Consider the following 24,133-nt stretch of genomic DNA (forward strand, 5'->3'; position numbering starts at 1 on the left):
TTTTTAATCCATGCTTTATTTATTATTTTGAAAATAGGTTCTAGAACTGGATTGCGCTCAACAAGTCTCCGAAAGCAGGTAGCCACCATGGCACAAATACTAAACCTAAAAAAAAACGAACTTGATTCTCTTGCCAACTTCATGGGGCACGATATTAGGGTACACCGACAGTATTATCGCCTCTCTGATGAAGCCACACAGCTTGCAAAAATTTCCAAAATTCTTATGGCTGCAGACAGTGGAAACATGGCGTCATACTGCGGCCAGTCGCTAGACTCTATCAACGTCGATGATGAGTTTGAAGGTTAGTATTGAATTCAAGTTTTGTAAAGTCAGTAATTCATGTCTTATCTCATAAAAGCTTTCTCTGTTATCACCCAATAACTGCACCTAACTAGGTATTTCCAACTGATACCACATGAAACAGCTTGAGTTGTACATTATAATTAAGATGCCTATATTTTGTGATCTGTTGAAAAGTTCACTTTCAGACATTGTGCTTTTCAGCAAATAAGTAACGTAGTCAAAACTTAATACTAAATAATTTTTTCTTATAAGCGTACTTCCAAATGTACTACCACTGATAGATTTGCCAAATTTTTAAAACACATACACTAAAAATGGAAAGCTTTATATCAAATCAAACTTGTGCATTACCAAGTTTTAAATTTATTTAAAAACCTATATACATGAGACTTAATTATTTGGTTGATTTGGTAGTTTTTTACCTAATTTCAACAGCCCTGAGCGACTATTATCAATTTTAGTTAATGTACTGTTCATAAATATTTCGAAGACTTTCGGTGTTTTATTCGTTCCACTGAATATTGAAAAAATAAAATTTTTATAACAGTAAGTATATGAACGTTTGTTCAGCAAGTTTGACAAATCTATTAGCTAATTATTAGTAATAACTAGGTAATGCAATGGAGTTGAAGTTTGGCATGATAGACAGGTCACCCATTTGCAAACAATTACAGTGATGGTTTCAAGACAATTTTGTGTTTCAGATATCTGTCAATTGGCTTTATATTTATTATTTAAATAATAGAACAAGTAAAAAGAGAAATTAAATTAATTGGTAAAAAGGATGAAAATTACCAATCAATTAACTCATTGCAGCCTTTTCTTTTTAGTTTCAGAAGAAGTAACGGAGCCAACCATGGAGTCACGAAAGGATGGTATGTATGTGAAGCCATTTAAACAGTGTAACATTAAGCTGTCTGTCTTTATTTTTAATTAGAAAGTAAGCCACAAAAATCCATCTGGTCATTTTGTAGATTCATTTGCAAACTGAATTGAAACCTTTTTTGTGATTATATAAAATACGTATTTGTTAAAAGACAGTTGTCAAATAAAGACAATTATGTAGTGCAGTTGTTCTATTACTGGCTGTTGTTTGCAAAAGAAAACAACAGTGAAATTGAAGCCACAAGGTAATTTATTGAATCTTAAAACTATCCAAATGGGCAACCAAATAATGTCATTTAATAAATTTGGGTTTGACGCTTGGCTACTTCAGCGCTTCAGTGCATAACAAGCACGACCCAATAATTGAATGCATACCACACTCGTTTTGTTGTCATCAAAATTTCAAACAACCTAAGAAAGGCAAGGCTCAAATTGGTTAGGAAACAGAAGAGTCTTGCGGTGTAATTTACATCAGTTATAACTTGATAGGAAGTCTAAGTTTGGATTGTGGACATTGGTTGCTGTGATGGAAAGTGCTCACCAGATTACTAATAACGATTGTTAAACTACATCTATGCTTCTTATTGCTTATTAGATTCTTCAACTAACTTAAACCTTTTGTTGCAGGAAATGATAATGTTCAAAATGTAAAACCCTCTGGACCAGACAATACAATTGTACCGAACGATTCAGGTAAGACTAGGGAATATAACATTTTAACAACATGGTTGTTGAAATTTTATATTCGCCATGGTTGTTAAATGTACATTCCCCCATTTAAAAATGACTGTTGGCAATTTTAATCAGTCTTCAGAGAAAATACTTAATTATCTTAAGCAATCTTCAAAATGACGATGCTTTACAACTGAGTGAGTTTTTGAATATTTATTACTGAGCTTTTGTTTGGCAAAGGTTAAAAACGGTACAAAAAGTGAAATGTGTGATAAATAAATTAAACTTTTAGCTCAATTTTTGTCTCAATGCTACGTATTTAAAAAACTAGATGCATTGAGATTGAGAGTTTTCACATAAATTCATTATTAATAACAAATAAATAAAATCATGTGTAAACTTTTCAATTTGAAAAAGCATGTGTGGTGGCCTATTATTTGTGAAAAAAAATAAAACTGTAGGTTTAAAGATGAAAGAATCATTTTCATGCTTCCAATGTAAAGCTGTTTATGTACTTATTGCTGATTGAATAAAATATTGGCTTTATTTGATTAATTTACAATCAAATCTTTTGCGAAATGGTCTAATTTATTATCAATTGTTTGTTACAGTAAAAACATTGGATATCGTTTTTTTCTCACATGTATTTTTCTCATGAATAAATCAAACCTAAAAACTCTTAATACGGCGAATTAATGACAATTTGCATATAAGAAGACCTAGAAATGCAACACACTAAACAGACCTATCACAGAAAAACATTGCAGACCTTTGTATGGTTTGCATAAAACATTTCAGATTAATGAACAATCAATCAACTGGTCTATAGTGCCGTACTTACAAGGAGGCAACTGAAAAGCATGGTTACATTCTAGTCTGGCTTCAGTTTTGCTAAGATAAATCTTCATTTTTGACGTAATTCCTTCTTTGCGATAACCAGCTGTGTTAGACGCGTAACAAACATGAAGTATTCACATATTGTAGGATGAATAGAATTCATATGATTATCTGTTGAGCAATAATACTAGCGTTGGTGAAACTGCTTTTATATGAGAGTAATCAGAGTTATGTGCGCACAAGCCGGCCGTTAATTTTGTAACTTGTTTATGCAATTTAAACTCAGATATATTTAACTGCAATTTAATCTGGATATACAAATTGACAACTTTCACTGTGTTTATAATAAAATTAGCATCAATTGCAAAATAACCAACATATTTGCTAAGGACTATTGCCTTTTATTTAAAGTTTAGGATTAAAAATTTATATTTATAACTAAATAAGGTTTTTGTTTGTGTCTGTTTGCTGATGAATTTTATTAGCTTTTTAGGGAAAGCTGCAATCAAAATATGGATATAACTTGAAAATGAGGAAAAAAAGTATAATAAATTGTAAATTTTTAAAAAAGTTACCAACTACTGTGGAGTAATATGCTAATAAACATTAAAACCTTAATATTATAGCTCTTTTTTATCAATTTTGCAACAAATGAAAAAAACGATGATATAAAAGATCTGAGTATTGCTAACGAGTATGCAAGTACATTGGTTTTTTTATCTTTAGACTAGCTGTGCTACCCGACGTTGTGCAGTTAATAAAAAAGTCTTTGATCAGAAAATTGATTTGTATTTAGCATATAACAACATTTGCCATTCTAACTTTCAAACTGTGTACATATCGTGAGGACATTTGTGTAATGAGAATTGCCTGGCAGAATGCAATTGGAAAATGTTAGTAAGTTAACTAATAACAATCTCTTACGCAATCGCCCTGCTTAGTACACAAAGCCGTTGGATATTTGCTCTCATATAATGACTTATATCCGCAAGCTTGCGACTCAATCTCATTGGCCTAATGGTTACGCCAGTCAAATTGGTAAATGGTAGGACCGAGATCATTTGTTCTTGGGTACGGAGTCTTTATTCTAAGAATTTAATAGCTATAGCCGGAGGGACAAACATACACACATACTTTGAGAAATATATATACAGTGAAACACGGATAACTCAAACTTCAAGGGATCAAGCAAAAGTGTTCGAGTTATTAGAGTGTTCAAGTTATCAGGACAGTCATAAGTGCATATATTTATCCGTAGATACATGTACATATACAAACTATATATCAATCAAAAGCATAGATTGCTTGTTGCAAGTTAAAGGGTCTCTCATGTGAAGTTTTAAATATTTTTAATCAGAAAGTATAGATATTTTTCTATCACTTGAGATTTGTTTGTTGCTTTAGGAGATGTGACGGCCAGGACGTTCTCAGATTAAAATTGGCAAAACTTGATCGCTGTTAAAACGCTCAGAAAAAATACATACGTATTTTTCTACCGAGCGTTTTAACCAAGATCAACTTTGCAGTAATTCAGTTATTACAAAATTGCTTTACTATTAAAAACCCATTATAAATTTTGCCGATATTACTTTGAAGTTATCCAAATTTTGCCTCGCTTTTCTTGCTTTTGAAGGGCTTATCGCTGAGCGGATGTTTGGTAAAATTTGATTTTTTCAAACCTTTAGAAAAGTCGTTAATGAAAATATCTGCTGATGTTGGTAATGACGAGGCCTAAGAACTACTAAAAGTCGATGTTTATCTCTATGGCTCAGAATAGAGTGGTATTCTAAAGCGATAGTAACAACCGTCTCGGTAGCCATTTGGCAAAAAACTGTTCGAGTTAACGGAGTTTTGGTCGAGTTATCTAAAGCCATTTATCATTGCGTGGGAACAAACCAAGCAAATCCATTCGAGTTAACCATGTGTTCGATATATCCAAGGGCGACTTATCCGAGTTTCACTGTATGTAGATTGTTTTAAGCATTATTACTGTATCTGTTGAACAAGCTGCACAGGAAATCAGTTGTCTAATTGTATCTGTGCGGTATAGTCACTATCACCGAATTTTGTATTTAGTGTTTGACATTGTGTTCTACGAGCAAAAGCGCAATGAACAAGTGTTTACTATCAATGCTCCTCCTCTTTTTGCAGGTTTACCAAAAGAGTCACCAAACATAGCGGAAAAGATGAATCTCAGTGAGTACAATATCAAATATTCAACTTGGCAAATCATGATGGTTTTTTCAATTTTTCCATCATTCCTAAATTAAAATGCGCTGATCGGCTTAATTTAATCAAACTCCAAGTTTACAAGTCAATTTTAAATGCACGAGTGCTTGGTTAAAACATGGGTAAAAATGAACCTATGTGGTAGGTTTCATTATTGCCTTTATAAAAAAATCTGGGCCACCACAGAAAATCAATTATATGCACTTAATAGATGCTTGCTGTTGGATTTTGTTAAGTTTTTACCACGTTCGCTACTAAATTAAATATATTTATTAAAAATGCAGATAAATATGTGGTTAATCATGCTAGTTTACAATTTTGCATATTAACATTAAAGTGTAAACATAGATATTTTATTGGTATGTAATGTAACTGGAACATTGTGGTGTGACGTCATTTTTAATTTCTAATGAATGTCTAAGTGGTGTTGCAAGAATATTACTGTTTGACAGTTAGCATACATATAAAATTGTCTTGCAAGTTAGTTGAAACATTATGGTGCATCAGCATACTTTGAATTAATGTCTTGGCAATGTTACAGAAATGTTATTTTGGAATGTTTGAGTGTAAATATCTATATAACACTGGCTTGCAATGTAATTGGAACGTTACAGCGTTACGTTTTAACTAACAACATTACTGGGACATGCCATAACATTGCATGTAAAATAACGCTACAAGCCAGCATTTTTATCATTTTCTACACAACAACTTTTTTCGATGATTATTATTGTATAGTGTGACAACAATGTTAAAATAATATTTTGCAGAATATTGTACAAAGTTATTATAGTAAAGTTTTTCAAAATTTAATAGGAATAAACATTGTTAATATTATCATAACGCTGTAAGAGAACATTGCTATTGCATGTACCAGCAATAGTCAAAGAATGCTGCTTTTGAATGTTCAATTGTAAACATGTATATATTTTTTGAGTTGCAATGTAGTTGAAAAATTATTGTGCGACATATATCTCAAATAAAAAGAATATTGCTGGGGTGATCTGTAACGTTACGCATAGAATGTCTTACAAATGATACCTGGTGATCATCATTTTATTCTGTTAAAAATATGTCAAAAAAATGTTTACGCAATTTCATGGAAATCTATCATCCTAACATTGTATATCAAAACAAACAATTTTTTATTTCCATTTTTATGTGTATGGTTACGCTGTAGAATTTGAGATAATTTTTTAAAGCATTCCTAAGAGATCATTTAAACCTCAAAATTATGTTGCACAACAGTGTCCCAGCTACATTGCAATTTATTTCTATGTGGAAGTTTAGACTCTACCATTCTGAGGTCATTTTCCTATAACATTGCTGGAACATTCATTTGTGGTGCAAATGATGTTGCACCACAATTTTCCAGTTATCATGCATGTCAATTTTATATGGTAGTTTAAGCTAAAACGTTCTCAAGTAATCTTCCTGGAACATGGCTGGAACATTCAATAACAACATTTTATAACAACGGTATGATAGCGTTAACAAAGTTTATTTCGGTAACAATCTAACTAGATTTTTACAGGAATGCTTGATGTATTTTTTTAAGTTGTCGTCCTTTGATAATGAAAAATTATTTAAAATGAAGCAAATCAAAAGCCTTATAGACTTTTTATTACAAATATAAAAGCAACCAAAATAACCAAGATTTACTATGGTAAATTTGAATGATTTCTTTTGCGAAAAATAGGATTGTAGCAAATTTCGATTTTGGCACTCCATTGCAAATATTGGCAAAAACAACTAGGTTCTATTAGAACAAGTTTTGTATTGAAGTTAGTTGAATTGTATGTGTTAAAGACTTCCCCACTGATTGTTACAACTTTGTTTTGTTACAATTTATCTATATGTTTTTACGTTATATGCTAGTATGTCATTTAATATAGGTACTATTTTGCCAAGATAAAATAGTGCAGCAAAGGTCATTTGGGAATAACAGCGCAGACAGAATAAAATGCTACTTTTTGTGCAATTACCTTTTTGTTTAAGAGCATTAATCATAGCATAAATATCAACTTTTATGTCAAGGTTAAGCTCTGTACATTCTAAAAGCATCAGAGGAACATTCTGTGAAACGTTATCGAATTGTTTAAATGTGTGTACACACTGACATCCCATTAGTGTTTTGTCTGTAATGTAACATTCCCTGGATGTTAGCTAATATCTTTGATGCAACATCATAGAAATAAATTGTGTCAAAAGTTATGTAACATTTTTCCAATATTGAGAGAGTGTTGTGAATATTAAGATCATTTCCTGAACGTTCCAGCCATGTATTTCCCACAATGCTCCTCGAACGTTAGAAAGTGTCTACAAATAATCTTGTGGAAATTTTCTGCTGAAACACTTCTGAATTTTTGTTGAACATCCATGGAGAGTTTTGGGAATATACCATTGTTAGTTGGGTAGTCCCAGAGTTCCATTGATCTAAGTTTTTTGATCTGTTGATTGCAGCAACACATCTGACACAGCTGAAACTTGCAAAAAAGGAATAAATATAAGCATTTAGCTTTTTTACAAAGCAATACCAAGCTTGTGCTGGACAGTGAAACAATTTTTTTATGTAAAAAATTGTTTTCGTTCATTTGAACACAAAATTAATAGACTAATTAATCCACTAGGCACTAATCAATGGTGTTTTGTATAAAGCTTAAAAAAGCTGTACCACGTAGCTCTTGGCCAAGCGCATCTGGTTTACCAACCTAGATTTAATGGCTCATGAAATGCAATAAAATGACTTACATGTAACTTATTATTGTACACTTACAGAAATTTCACTGCCTTATAGTCCGATAGGAATTTCATTACCGGTCTCATACTACACAAACTTTATTTTTGTGTGTAAACATACTTGTCGCATAGTTGTCACCAATAGCGAGAATCAAAATATATGTTATTGACTGATGGCTCACTAATAAAAAATGTCATTAAGTAAACACGCAGAATGCTAAACAGTCAAAGCTGGCTGCATTTGGCAATGTTTTCAAGATTTACGAGCTGAAGACCCTCAACTGTATCAAAAAAAAGGAAATGATATAGTTCAACCAAACTTTTCAATGCACAAATTGTTCGACATGCGTTTTGTGTTCTATTGCTCTAAACATTCAATTTTGTAGAAGCCAGAAACCTTTGGACCATGGAAGAAGTCAAGACTTTAAAAGATTTTTTTCTTTATGAAATACAGTCCAAAAGAATATTAAGGAAGGACGATGCAGTCAAGTTTCTGCAAAGACATCCGATGGATCGAGATTGGAAGTCGATAAAGTACAAATGCAGAGACCTAATGCTTAAGACTATGCATTGAACCAGAATTTCAATACATATTCTTATGCTGAGTTAACCTGAACTAAGTTTGACCCATAACCGCCACATGCAACTTTTATCATATTTTTTATGTAAATCAGGCGCGCTGATTATTATTTTGTACTCAAAATAAAGATTGGTTCACTAACTTTCAAAATAAAAAGGTTTTTTTTATAGCATTTTTATATCGGGCTCGAAAACAACTCGATCGGCGCAACAAGCTCCGTCCATAAATATGTGATGTATGCTAGCTTTTTAGGAATGGAAATTTGGGATGTTTACTCCATATTTGATTGATAGAAATGGATGCCTTGCATCCCATTATTATCTAAATTCAGTCTTCAAAGTTTTCTCTGTATTTTATGAAAGGTAGATCAACTATTTAAAATTGCTCGTCACTTGTTACAGGATGTTTAATAGGCTGAACGCCAAAAAAATGATCTCAAAAAATCACAATTTTATCACAAGCTAACATTGTTATCGCGCTTTTAAGAGTTCATTTTTGTGAGCCTGCCGCCTATTAAACATCTTGTAACAAGCTACGAGAAATTTTAAATAGATTATCTACCTTTCATGAAAGACTGAGACTATTTTGAAAGCTGAATTTGAATAATAATGGGTTTTAAGACATCGATTTCTGTCATTCTAAATCAGACTAAACACCCTTAACTTCCGTTTCTTAAAACCTTGATTACATCCCATATTTATAGGCAGAGCTTGTTGTGCTGACTGTGTAGTTTTCGAGACAGATATTGAAACATTTTAAAAAGCTTTCATGACTTTGAAAGTTAGTGAACCAATCTTTATTTTATGTACGAAATTGGAATCAGCTTGTCTGATTTACATAGAAAAAATGATAAAAGCTGTACATGTCAGTTATGGTTTAAGCTGACTGAACCTGAATTAACCTGAAGTTTTATGCAGCTGTAATTTATGTAAATAATGTATGTGATGAACTCGAATAAATTTTTTGAATAATAAAGAGCAATATTTTCCAGTTAATTATAAACTACAACCATACCAAAAATTAAAGCCAGTAAGTCAAGAAGGATGCATCTGTCAGAATATTTAGACAAGTACAAGATATCTCAAGAATTATTAAAAGCCTGACTATTGAAGGACGCAAATGAAACACACATTCCAATGTCTGCCGAGATTGTAAAACTGATGACCGAAAACATTATATTGTAAAAAAAAACTTTGCAAAAGCCAAACTACAGAACGAAATTGTAATGCAGCAGAGCAAATATAGCCATTAGCTAAATATAAGTTCTAACATAGTTTACAGTCTGACTTTGCTTCTAAAGCTACTGCATAGATGCACACTGACCAACATTGTAATTGACCGTCAAATGTACATTGATTTTGTTCTATGGAGGCTAGGACTGCTTAAGATTGTGTTAAGATGTTTGGAACTCGGTGCTGCCAGTATCAAAGCAAGTAAAGGTGGCGTTATAAATATCGGTGTAAAACATTGACTACCGATTGCAATCACATTCATCGTCTTTGATTGTTCATTATTACTAGTGTTCCAAAATGACAAATATGCAAGCATTGTCATAAGTAAAAAGATTGCTAGGTGGTTTAGATGGTATTTAGCTTGACTGGGGATCTGAAGACTTTGGCCATGATTCCTATGCAATGCACTATATTTTTCCGAATACTTTTAGAATTTACTCAGACAGAAAAAAGACAAAGCATTTATTACAGTAATGATGAGCAGTTACAATATTTCTGGCTATTTTAAAATTTTCTAATCACTTGACTTGAATCTCATTTAGATTCATATTTGTCTAGTGAAAATAAAACATATGTTGTGCATTACTAATGATAAAGTGATGCAAAACATTTAATTTTAAATTCTATTACTGAAACTTATGATGTGCGGATAATGAAAAGTTTTTTGTCGAACTTGCAAATTTTGTATAAAGATTGTATAAACCTAGAAACTTTCCAAATATGAAATTAGCTCCCCAATGAAATAAATGTCCCCAATTGTTAGGTAAAAAAATTCCATGGGAAGAAAACTCCACAAACAGTTGCCTATCAACTAATGGAAACAGGACGAATGTGTGTGAGAATTTAACAAACTTTTTGGGGACTTACATATTTTTTCACACACCCACACTCACAGATGTTCTCGTACAAATGCAGGCAATTGGGGACCATGCTTAGATTTTGTTGGGAGTTGGATTAAACTATTTATTTTTTAGTTTTCTATAAGAAAAAAGGGTTTAAAAGATTGGGGACGTCCCCAATTTCCGAACGTCCCCAATTTGCCTGTTAAATTCTGATGTGAGTCCCCAATTGCATGCATTTACAAGTACACACACACACACACACACACACACACACACACACACACACACACACACACACACACACACACACACACACACACACACACACACACACACACACACACACACACACACACACACACACACACACACACACACACACACACACACACACACACACACACACACACACACACACACACACACACACACATAAACCAAAATATTCTAGGAGATATTTCATAATATGATGAGGGGTAGCTATTTTCTCGATTTTTCAAGTTACCGATACTCAGCAATACTCATAAGAGTGAAGGTTAGCGATATTCACTAGTGTTTTAAATACTGATATTCAGAAATTATCATAATGTCGATACTGGGATGGCTACACATGTATTTTAGGTCAGGTCTTCTCATAGCGAAGGTTCTACAGTGGTGTCTGAGAAGCAGCATCCAGTCAATACTTCCTCTAGAGATCATGCTCAGCCACCTAAACCACTGCCTCGGAAGACTCTTAGAGTGAGCTCTTATTTAATAATATGATGGGTTCCAGATGAATTATTCAAATTTTCAGTAACTTTTGAGAAGAGAAAAAGTTATTTTAGTCGAAAGTTTAGCATTCTGCTAATTATTTAGAAAAAACCAATTTATAAGCTATAAGAAGTAATGAGTAAACTCTAAAGGAATATATGATTAAAATAAAGTGGTGCGAGTCTAGCTGTTCTTTATAAGAAAATAGTGAAAATTGTCTTTTAGTTGTACGGAGTACATATTTGGGTACAGTTAGGGTTTATTGACGATGGATAACCTCATATGAGGGAATGTATAATTAAATGACATGTTCCCTTCTTTATAGACAGTTTAGTGTTTGTAGGCTGCGATAATTGTATACGTTGTATATTGTACACATAAAGGTGAATGGTTTCTGTTCTGTGACAACACAGGTTAATAGATGATTGGTTACTGTTCCGTGATAACTCGGGTTAACAGATGATGGCTTACTGCTCTGTGACAACTCATACTAAAAGATCATTGGTTACTGTTCTGTGAACAACCCACGTTGATAGACTATTAGTTACTTTTATATGAAAACTCGTGTTAATAGATGATTAGTTACTAATATGTGACAACTCTGGTTAATAGATGATTGGTTACTGTTCTGTGATTATTCAGGTTAATAGATCATAGGTTACTGTTCTGTGACAACTCTGGTTAATAGACGATTGCTTACTGTTCTGTGTCAACTCTGGTTAATAGATGATTGGTGTCTGTTCTGGGACAACTCTGGTTAATAGATGACTGGTTACTGTTCTGTGACAACTCAGGTTAATAGATGATTGGTTACTGTTCTGTGACAACTCTGATTAATAGATGGCTAGTTACTGCTCTGTGACAACTCAGGTTAATATATGTTTGGTTACTGTTCTGTGACAGATCAGGTTAATAAAATATTAGTTATGGTTCGGTGACAACTCAGGTTACTAGATGATTGGTTACTGTTCTGTGACAACTCTAGTTAATAGATGATTGGTTACTGCTCTGTGACAACTCAGGTCAATAGATGATTAGTTACTGTTATGTGACAACTCAGGTTAATAGATGATTGGTTACTGTTCTGTGATTATTCAGGTTAATAGATCATAGGTTACCGTTCTGTGACAACTCTGGTTAATAGATGATTAGTTACTGTTCTGTGGCAACTCTGGTTAATAGATGACTAGTTACTGCTCTGTGACAACTCAGGTTAATATATGTTTGGTTACTGTTCTGTGAAAACTCAGGTTAATAAAATATTAGTTACTGTTCTGTGACAACTCAGGTTAATAGATGATTGGTTACTGTTCTGTGACAACTCTGATTAATAGATGGCTAGTTACTGCTCTGTGACAACTCAGATTAATATATGTTTGGTTACTGTTCTGTGACAGATCAGGTTAATAAAATATTAGTTACTGTTCGGTGACAACTCAGGTTACTAGATGATTGGTTACTGTTCTGTGACAACTCTAGTTAATAGATGATTGGTTACTGCTCTGTGACAACTCAGGTCAATAGATGATTAGTTACTGTTATGTGACAACTCAGGTTAATAGATGATTGGTTACTGTTCTGTGATTATTCAGGTTAATAGATCATAGGTTACCGTTCTGTGACAACTCTGGTTAATAGATGATTAGTTACTGTTCTGTGGCAACTCTGGTTAATAGATGACTAGTTACTGCTCTGTGACAACTCAGGTTAATATATGTTTGGTTACTGTTCTGTGAAAACTCAGGTTAATAAAATATTAGTTACTGTTCTGTGACAACTCAGGTCAATAGATGATTGATTACTGTTCTGTGTGAACTCTTGTTAATGGATGATTGGTTACTGTTCTGTGTCAACTCTGGTTAATAGATGATTGGTGTCTGTTCTGGGACAACTCTGGTTAATAGATGACTGGTTACTGTTCTGTGACAACTCAGGTTAATAGATGATTGGTTACTGTTCTGTGACAACTCTGATTAATAGATGGCTAGTTACTGCTCTGTGACAACTCAGGTTAATATATGTTTGGTTACTGTTCTGTGACAGATCAGGTTAATAAAATATTAGTTACGGTTCGGTGACAACTCAGGTTACTAGATGATTGGTTACTGTTCTGTGACAACTCTAGTTAATAGATGATTGGTTACTGCTCTGTGACAACTCAGGTCAATAGATGATTAGTTACTGTTATGTGACAACTCAGGTTAATAGATGATTGGTTACTGTTCTGTGATTATTCAGGTTAATAGATCATAGGTTACCGTTCTGTGACAACTCTGGTTAATAGATGATTAGTTACTGTTCTGTGGCAACTCTGGTTAATAGATGACTAGTTACTGCTCTGTGACAACTCAGGTTAATATATGTTTGGTTACTGTTCTGTGAAAACTCAGGTTAATAAAATATTAGTTACTGTTCTGTGACAACTCAGGTTAATAGATGATTGGTTACTGTTCTGTGACAACTCTGATTAATAGATGGCTAGTTACTGCTCTGTGACAACTCAGATTAATATATGTTTGGTTACTGTTCTGTGACAGATCAGGTTAATAAAATATTAGTTACTGTTCGGTGACAACTCAGGTTACTAGATGATTGGTTACTGTTCTGTGACAACTCTAGTTAATAGATGATTGGTTACTGCTCTGTGACAACTCAGGTCAATAGATGATTAGTTACTGTTATGTGACAACTCAGGTTAATAGATGATTGGTTACTGTTCTGTGATTATTCAGGTTAATAGATCATAGGTTACCGTTCTGTGACAACTCTGGTTAATAGATGATTAGTTACTGTTCTGTGGCAACTCTGGTTAATAGATGACTAGTTACTGCTCTGTGACAACTCAGGTTAATATATGTTTGGTTACTGTTCTGTGAAAACTCAGGTTAATAAAATATTAGTTACTGTTCTGTGACAACTCAGGTCAATAGATGATTGATTACTGTTCTGTGTGAACTCTTGTTAATGGATGATTGGTTACTGTTCTGTGACAAATCAGGTTAATAGATCATTGGTTACTGTTCTGTGACAACTCAGGTTAATAGATGATTGATTACTGTTCTGTGTGAACTCTTGTTAATGGATGATTGGTTACTGTTCTGTGACAACTCTGGTTAATAGATGACTAGTTACTGCTCTGTGACAACTCAGGTTAATATATGTTTGGTTACTGTTCTGTGACAACTCAGGTTAATAAATTATTAGTTACTGTTCAGTGACAACTCAGGTTAATATACGACTGGTTACTGTTCTGTGACAACTCAGGTTAATACCGTACAGGATGAAAATATTCGTTGGTTATAAAAATTCGCGATTTCGCGAACAGGCAACTCCGCGAATTATAAAATTCCGTCAATAATTAGTTCTATTTTTAATCGAAAGGGAGAATAACTACTGCATCAAATTAAAAACAAGCCGCTAGGCTGGTTTTCAATATAAATACTAAACGTAGTTGAGTTTCAAAACATTTTTAAAATAATTGCCTAGGCTTTGAGCTAACACCATTGCCAATCCATTACACTTCTTTAAAAAATTATTCAAGGTTATCACAATATATGCAGAATGGCGTCATTGCAAAAATAGCCACTAGGCAGAAGTACTAAACGTAGGCGAGTTCCAAAATTTATTTAAAATCATCACCGGGCTTCGAGCTTTATTGCCATTGCATCAAACTTTACAAAATTATTCAAGGTTTTCACAAGTTATTCGGCGTGGCTTCGTCATCACAAAAAATCTCTCCTAGTCTTTTTACAATGAAATCAACTCCATCAATCTCTAATACCGAAGTTGAGGACGATCATGATTCTGATCTAGACATTATGGTATGTATTTGCTTTGCAGATACGTTTTTCCATAATTAACTGCATTAGTTAATTATTTTGTTTAAAAACTGCTCGCTTTCATTAAATACTTCAGCTATTGTTTTTGTACTTCCTTAACACTTATTAATATTTTTCTTTTTTGTGTTTACTGCAGATTGACAATGAAACAACCTACTCCGATTACGAAAACTAAAGACAAGTAGTAATATTCACCGTGGCAGAAATATTGGCAGATAAGCAACCAGTCAACCTAGACCCCTTCATCGACAACAACTCCTTAATATCGCTGCAGCAAACATGATTAAATTATATATTTTATTTCATGTATAGATATATTATAATTTATAACAAACTTGAGTGTACAAATAAAATGTTTCAAATACAAATACAATTTTACAAACGACGAATGGAGTAAATATAAACGGTTTAGTCCATATGGCGGTTGTCTAGAGCAATAAAATTAAACTGATACTCTTGATAAGTGAATACTAGCGTCTAATGGTGCTCTCTGACTTGTTATTTTGGTAATATCAGCTCTATATCGCGGTCACTGTCTTGGGCAGATGTTAAAGGCAATTCTCTCACTACTACGTGGCTGGTAAGTCAGTTATCAGAAATCTCCTCGTGGCTTACTATTGCAACGTTCTGCTGGTTGGCCAAAAGCTTGTGATCGTAAAGGCGTTCTTGTTCCTTTTTTAAAACAGATATATTCTCCTCGTTAGCAGCTGCAGTCACTTCAATTTCAAGACATCCCTGAATGATTGGTGATCTTCTAGGAATAACATCCACCACCCTTGCAGTCATTGTACCTTCGGATATGATGAAAAAGCTGCTTACTATACTTATGGGGTAGATGACCAACCGTTGCGCAGTCTGCGTTTATTAGCTTTACTGCCAATGGTTCGTGTAGATTATTGGGCTCTTTCTCACACTAAAACACATAACAAGGCGGTAGGGATGGAAAAAATAAATATTGCGTTTTACTGAAGTAAAACTCAATTATTAATTTAGTAAATGGTTTAAAAAAAACTCTTACTTACCACAAGTTGTTGGCTTATCAAAGGCCTCCAAAACGATGAATATTCGTGAAAACCACTGGACGCAGCAAAAATTGTTTACCGTAGCTTAGCAAGATCGCCTCGCAGTTATAAGCTAAATATAAACCGGAACACGCGGTGTGCACATGCGTAGGAATAACTCTATTACTAGCCGCAATAGAGTTAACTTTTCGTAGAAAGTGGCAGTTTTTAGCCGCGAATAAATTCATCCGCGAATATGCATGAAAAGACAATTTTCGTGAAATATAACTCCGCGAATGAATTCATCCTGTACGGTATATGATTGGTTACTGTTCTGTTACAACTCAGGTTAATAGATGATTGGTTACTGTTCTGTGACAACTCTGTTTGATAGATGATTGGTTACTGTTCTGTGCCAACTCTGGTTAATAGATAAATGGTTACTCTCTGGTGACAAATCTGGTAGTAGATGATTGGTTACCGTTTTAGGACAACTCTAGTTAATAGATGATTGGTTACTGTTCTGTGACAATTCTGGTAATAGATGATTGGTCATTGTTCTGTGACAACCCTGGTTAATAGATGATTGCTTACTATTCTGTAACCACTCTGGTTAATAGATCATTGGTTACTGTTCTATGACAACTCTGGTACTAGATGATTGGTTCTGTTTCTGTGACCACTCTGGTTAATAGATGATTGCTTACTATTCTGTAACCACTCTGATTAATAGATCATTGGTTACTGTTCTATGACAACTCTGGTACTAGATGATTGGTTACTGTTCTGTGACCACTCTGGTTAATAGGTGATTAGTAGGGCAAACTTTTGTCAATAAAGTCAATTTTTTTACATGTTTGGATCACTTTAAAACACAAAAATCCCACATATGAGCGCCCTAGATACATTAATAGCCAAGTTATAAGGTCAATAAGTTGTCAATTTTTATCTTTTAGGTCAAGATTTATTTTTTAGGTCAATCTTTATATCTCTGAGTCAATTTTCACTCTATGCATACTGGGAATTCAGAATTTGCCCTTACTAAAGTATTTTGGTATTTCCCTTTCCTAATGGAAATTTGGTGTGATTTTTCCTTTTGCTTTATTTGTTAAGTATAGTATGAGTCAGCATGGCATGTTAAAATCTGCGCAAGCCACTTGTTGAAATTTATAGCATGCGCTGCCCAATTATATGACTAGCCAGTTTCACACTAGCAAAGATGCCAAAAGCTAAGCAATCAGGAAAGTTCTTCAGATTATAGGAGAGTTTTCTACCGAGTTCACCAAGACACCAGGCAATGAGCTGTATTGTAAACTTTGCAGTTGTGTAGTAGTCTTCTAAACGACTTTTTGTGGAAAGCCATCAGAAAACTGCCAAGCACAAGAAACAAGTGGAACAGCCAAACCAGTCAATGCAAAAGTTCTTACGAGCAGCATGCAATGCATCCAATATGTAGCTACATGTATTAATGTTATGTTTTCAAACTACACTTGGACAGCTCGATTTGTTAATTAATTAGAAAACTATGCATTTGAAATTTAAAGTCAAAAAAGTCAATTTCCCAAAACAATAAGTTAAATTTTTCTGATTTTGAGGTCAATAAAAAGTTTGCCCTAGTGATTAGTTATTGTTCTTTGACAACTCTTGTTAATAGATGATTGGTTACCATTCACTATGTTTCCATGATGCGCAGTGCTTCAGAGTTGCGCTATCTCCGAATCATGGAAACGGCGTCTTCGCACTGAAATCACTGCGCACTGATCAGTGCGAAGCCAGTGCAAATTCGCAGCAAGGAAACAGCGACTGCCCAGTGGCTGCGCATAGCTCTCACGCCGTGGATACGGATTCTTCGAGGGCCATAAACTAGTACAAAGGTTGTCCTGCTAATCTTGTTTTTTTACTATTCTTCCTATCTTCTTTTACCTAAATTTAATTATGGTCTGCATTCACGAGGATGATGAGGTGATTACTTTCCTGGACTTTGTTATCGATGCCAACGCTTTTCGAAAAATAGGTGGCAAGTCCTAAATTAACGTTTAAATAATGTATTACTTGAAAATACTTATTAAAAATATATTACAATGTGAAAAGTGTGTTGAGGTTTGTAAAACCTTGTGAATGTGTATTGTAAATAAAAGTATAATGGCCTATAATGACGACATAATCATAAAAAGACCGTTTATGACGTTCGGTATCCGTGATCGATTCTATTTATCCATCAGGCGATTCGATTTATACAATTTCTCTTGTCTGGCTAATTTGCCGTATTTGCTGAAAACCACTGCGCAGCATGAAAACGTACAATCCCCTCGACTTCGGAGGGGGCTGCTTCGCAGTACTGCGCACCATGGAAACATAGTGATTCTGTGACCTCTCCGGTTAATTGATGATTGGTTACTGTTCTGTGACAACTCTGGTTAATAGATGATTGACTACTGTTCTGTGACAATTTTGGTTAATAGATGATTGACTACTGTTCTGTGACAGTTCTGGTTAATAGATGATTGGTTACTGTTCTGTGACAATTCTGGTACTAGATGGTTGCTTACTATTCTGTAACCACTCTGGTTAATAGATGATTAGTTATTTTTCTTTGACAACTCTGGTTAATAGATGATTGGTTACTGTTCTGTGACAACTCAGGTCAATATATGATTGGTTGCTATTCTGTAACAACTCTGGTTAATAGATGATTGGTTACTGTTCTTTGACAACGCTGGTTAATAGATCATTGGTTACTGTTCTGTGACGACTCTGGTTAATAGATGATTGGTTACTGTTCTGTGACAACTCTAGTTAATAGATGATTGGTTACTGTTCTGTGACGACTCTGGTTAATAGATCATTGGTTACTGTTCTGTGACGACTCTGGTTAATAGATGATTGGTTACTGTTCTGTGACAACTCTGGTTAATAGATGATTGGTTACTGTTCTGTGACAACTCTAGTTAATAGATGATTGGTTACTGTTCTGTGACAACTCTGGTTATTGGATGATTGGTTACTGTTCTGTGACAACTCTGGTTAATAGATGATTGGTTACTGTTCTGTGACAACTCTAGTTAATAGATGATTGGTTACTTTTCTGTGACAACTCTGGTTATTAGATGATTGGTTACTGTTCTGTGACGACCCTAGTTAATGTCAGCAACAGAATATTTAGAAGCATCTTATGATTATTTACTGACTGATTACTTATTGATGATTGCTGCCCTGCAGCAGCCAATCAGCAGGTGAACAAATTTAAAGATTGCAGACATTATTGGACATATAGCAAGTGTGACAGTTTATAAGTCTTCAAGTTTATTCTGAACTACCTGAGTCCATCTCTTTAGAATATTCTGGAAGGAAACCTTTTTAGGGTAGCTAAACTCTAACAATGGGTTATGCTGAAGGAATATGATCATGTTTCAGGCTGGGTCTACTCATGGGGCAAGTTCCAGAGATACATTTGGAGAGCAACAGTCCACTGCCAGTTTGTCTGAGGATGCTGCACAGTTATTGACTGTTGATTCTACAAGTGAATCTACCAACCCTTTTCAGGTACAGAGGAAAAAAGTGCTACTGTGTTACTATCAGAATCCCCATTATTGCCTTTTTAGGTTTTCTAGTTTTACCAGTAAAAGATCCTGCTCTCTGTTTGTTCTCAAGGAGTGTACTTACAACTATAAATAGTAACAGATAATTTTTTGTTTTATGAGCACAAAACCTCTATTTGAATTCCGTACAACTTGACTAGCAATGGTTTTTTTACAAAACCTTTATTTTTAACCCTTTGAACCCTAACGGCCGAAGTTCCGGCATACCCATGGCACTGTTTACAAAAAAAAGTTTCTAAGTAACAGCGTAAACCAGTCAAATAAATTTTTGCACAGGATGTTAGAACCAACATTTCACTTCCATTTGCAAGTTTTTAAAAATTTTTGTCTACATCTTCGTTATAATAACAAATCTTTGTTAGGACGATATCGCGAAAAAATTTATTACGACCGGAAACAACCGCTACGCTACATGTACATACTTGTATTAAAATATAAAAACTGTCCCTTAAAGTTCCTCATCCATAAAAGCATAGCATACATTAATAAGTTTTAAAGAGAAGACTTCCGATATTAGCTAATTTTTATGATTAACTTTTTAAAATTCATAATTATGTGAGGTGAGAACTTCTAGCTAGCAAACACTACGTGTTGCACATGCAAGCTGGATATTCTCTGATTTAAGCAGGTTTTATTTTTAATTTAATTAGGTTTAAACAGATGACTTACAATAATAGCTAATTTATATGGACACTTTTTTAACTTTCCGGTTTGTGAGAGGGAAGAAATACTTTCTTCTTACAAATTTCCTTCTTTATCCGCAAGATATACGTACATGCCGATGGGTGTAATTCAATGACCGCAGATAGAATGTTAATGTAGGATGTATAAATTGTAATAATACTTCGTATTATAAATATTTACCATATTGGGTAACCATAACAACATAGTATGTCGACTAGATAGGAGAAAACATATACGAATTAGGGCCAACAGAAGTGCTGTTGTCTTGCGTTCAAACATCGGCTATTTTTACATCGTAATTCATAATTCATTTTTGGTATCAAAATTAACTGGCTGGGGTTCAAATAAATAATATAGCTACAAGCTAAGAGCCCAACTGCTACAAAGTTCATTAAAAGCTTGTAAAAGTACCGCAGATAGTCAAGTGAACTCAACAGAATCTACCAACAACCTAACAAGTATATTCCCTTAAAATCAGATAAATAAAGTGGTAAGTAACCTGTATTTTCTTATTTAGCAAAGGTAGGCTACATTTACTTCAGAAAAGAAAATACTAATAGCAATTTCTTCACACAAGTTCTCTAGCTACCTCCGTAAACATGTACTCCAACTCCAGCCTTGCTCCTTGTTCGATATCTTATTTTCCCAGTTCTCATCATCCGTCTTCCTTATGCTATTTCTTATGGGTATCTGAACACCAACTACAGTAGTTCTGACGGCTGCTGCGGTAGTCTTTACTATAATGGGAACCATGTCTGTTCCATCATTTGTAAGAAGCCACGGCTGGAGGTTGGAATAAAATATTAATTTCCACAGGATTTGAACTGGTAACATTCAGCTTACTAGCCGGACACACTAACTCCTGCACCAATCAAAATGGTCTCTAGTATTCCAGAATAACTGTGCAGATACTTATTCCTTGTACTTTATCACCACACCTGATAATCTTTCACAGAACACTAAACTGCTTGGGTACTAGTGAATATTGAAATAAAGCTGACTATTACTCGATGTGTTACTAGCAATGCATTGTGGGATTTATAGTACTAGGGGCACAGTATGTACAGCGGGCAAGTTCTAATGCTCATTTGGTATGGTCTTGTGAGTAAATTATAATTACCCTGCAGGCCAAACTCAGTTTGATGACCTGCGTTTGATACATTGGGCTCCGAGTGATCATTTTCATTGCTTTTGTCTATAAAACTGATTGTCTGTGTGTTTCTAGCAATACTTTTTTCATACATGTAAAATATTTCCTGCACAATGTAGTATCATGATTACATGCGTAAATATTGAGATATTTTAAAATTCTGTCAATTAACCTTCAAGTGACCCTAATATTCATTTCCAGAACAAACCTCACGACAACAGCATTTATTATATTAGACTTGCAGTAATTAAGTTGCCTGCGTGTCACTGTCCATGAATCTGGGCTATATTATTTTGCCTTTGAAGAAGTTTGAAAGTCAGCACAGTTATACATTACATGCACTATCATATGGCTTTACATTACATGCACCATCATATGGTTTTACATTACATGCACAATCATATGGCTTTACATTACATACACTATCATATGGTTATACATTACATGCACAATCATATGGTTTTATATTACATGCATTATCATATGGTTTTACATTACATGCACGATCATATGGTTTTATATTACATGCATTATCCTAGGGTTTAAAATTACATGCATTATCCTAGGGTTTAAAATTACATGCATTATCCTAGGGTTTTAAATTACATGCATTATCATATGGTTTTACATTACATGCATTATCATATGGTTTTATATTACATGCACTATCATATGGTTTTACATTACATGCACTATCATATGGTTTTACATTACATGCACTATCATATGGTTTTACATTACATGCACAATCATATGGTTTTATATTACATGCATTATCATATGGTTTTACATTACATGCACAACCATATGGTTTTACATTACATGCATTATCCTAGGGTTTAAAATTACATGCATTATCCTAGGGTTTTAAATTACATGCATTATCATATGGTTTTACATTACATGCACAATCATACAGTTATATATTACATGCAATATCATATAGTTTTATATTACATGCACTATCATATGGTTTTACATTACATGCACTATCATATGGTTTTACATTACATGCATTATCACATGGTTTTACATTACACGCACAATCATATGGTTTTATATTACATGCATTATCCTAGGGTTTTAAATTACATGCATTATCATATGGTTTTACATTACATGCACTATCATATGGTTTTACATTACATGCATTATCATATGGTTTTACATTATATGCACTATCATATGGTTTTATATTACATACACTATCATACGGTTTTACATTATATGCACAATCATATGGTTTTATATTACATGCATTATCCTAGGGTTTTAAATTACATGCACTATCATATGGTTTTATATTACATGCAATATCATATAGTTTTACATGACATGCATTATCACATGGTTTTACATTACATGCATTATCACATGGTTTTACATTACATGCGCAATCATATGGTTTAATATTACGTGCATTATCCTAGGGTTTTACATTATATGCACTATCATATGGTTATATATTACATGCATTATCATATGGTTATACATTACATGCACTATCATATGGTTTTACATTACATGCACTATCATATGGTTTTACATTACATGCATTATCATATGGTTTTACATTATATGCACTATCATATGGTTTAATATTACGTGCATTATCCTAGGGTTTTAAATTACATGCATTATCATATAGTTTTACATTACATGCCTTATCATACGGTTTTACATTACATGCATTATCATATGGTTTTACATTATATGCGCTATCATATGGTTATATATTACATGTAATATCATATGGTTTTACATTACATGCATTATCATATGGTTTTACATTATATGCGCTATCATATGGTTATATATTACATGTAATATCATATAGTTTTACATTACATGCACAATCATATGGCTTAATATTACGTGCATTATCCTAGGGTTTTAAATTACATGCATTATCATATGGTTTTACATTACATGCACTATCATATGGTTTTACATTACATGCACTATCATATGGTTTTACATTACATGCATTATCATATGGTTTTACATTATATGCACTATCATAGGGTTTTAAATTACATGCATTATCATATGGTTATACATTACATGCACTATCATATGGTTTTACATTACATGCACTATCATATGGTTTTACATTACATGCATTATCATATGGTTTTACATTATATGCACTATCATATGGTTTTGTATTACATGCAATATCATATAGTTTTACATTACATGCACAATCATATGGTTTAATATTATGTGCATTATCCTAGGGTTTTAAATTACATGCATTATCATATAGTTTTACATTACATGCATTATCATACGGTTTTACATTACATGCATTATCATATGGTTTTACATTATATGTGCTATCATATGGTTATATATTACATGTAATATCATATAGTTTTACATTACATGCACAATCATATGGTTTAATATTACGTGCATTATCCTAGGGTTTTAAATTACATGCACTATCATATGGTTTTACATTACATGCACTATCATATGGTTTTACATTACATGCATTATCATATGGTTTTACATTTTATGCACTATCATATGGTTTTATATTACATGCAATATCATATAGTTTTACATTACATGCACAATCATATGGTTTAATATTACGTGCATTATCCTAGGGTTTTAAATTACATGCATTATCATAGGGTTTTACATTACATGCACTATCATATGGTTTTACATTACATGCACTATCATATGGTTTTACATTACATGCATTATCATATGGTTTTGCATTATATGCACTATCATATGGTTTTATATTACATGCAATATCATATAGTTTTAC

General features: G+C 33.4%; 2 protein-coding genes across 2 annotated transcripts in view; both read left to right on the forward strand.

Moving 5' to 3' along the window:
- LOC137406882 (uncharacterized) overlaps window positions 1-24,133 on the forward strand; it is a 57,829-nt gene that overhangs the window by 30,401 nt on the left and 3,295 nt on the right. Inside the window, exons 2-3 of the mRNA XM_068093485.1 lie at window positions 10,944-11,060; window positions 19,327-19,455. Of these exons, the coding sequence (XP_067949586.1) occupies window positions 10,944-11,060; window positions 19,327-19,455 (246 nt within the window). The remainder of the gene's footprint in view (window positions 1-10,943; window positions 11,061-19,326; window positions 19,456-24,133) is intronic.
- On the forward strand, window positions 214-9,103 carry LOC137406478 (uncharacterized). Its single transcript, XM_068093062.1, has 5 exons — window positions 214-304; window positions 1,137-1,181; window positions 1,819-1,884; window positions 4,852-4,896; window positions 8,055-9,103. The coding sequence occupies exons 1-5, from the start codon at window positions 226-228 to the stop codon at window positions 8,240-8,242; spliced, it is 423 nt and encodes a 140-aa protein (XP_067949163.1). The 5' UTR covers window positions 214-225; the 3' UTR covers window positions 8,243-9,103.

Source organism: Watersipora subatra, chromosome 10 (genome assembly GCF_963576615.1).
Source record: "Watersipora subatra chromosome 10, tzWatSuba1.1, whole genome shotgun sequence".
Lineage (NCBI taxonomy): Eukaryota > Metazoa > Bryozoa > Gymnolaemata > Cheilostomatida > Watersiporidae > Watersipora > Watersipora subatra.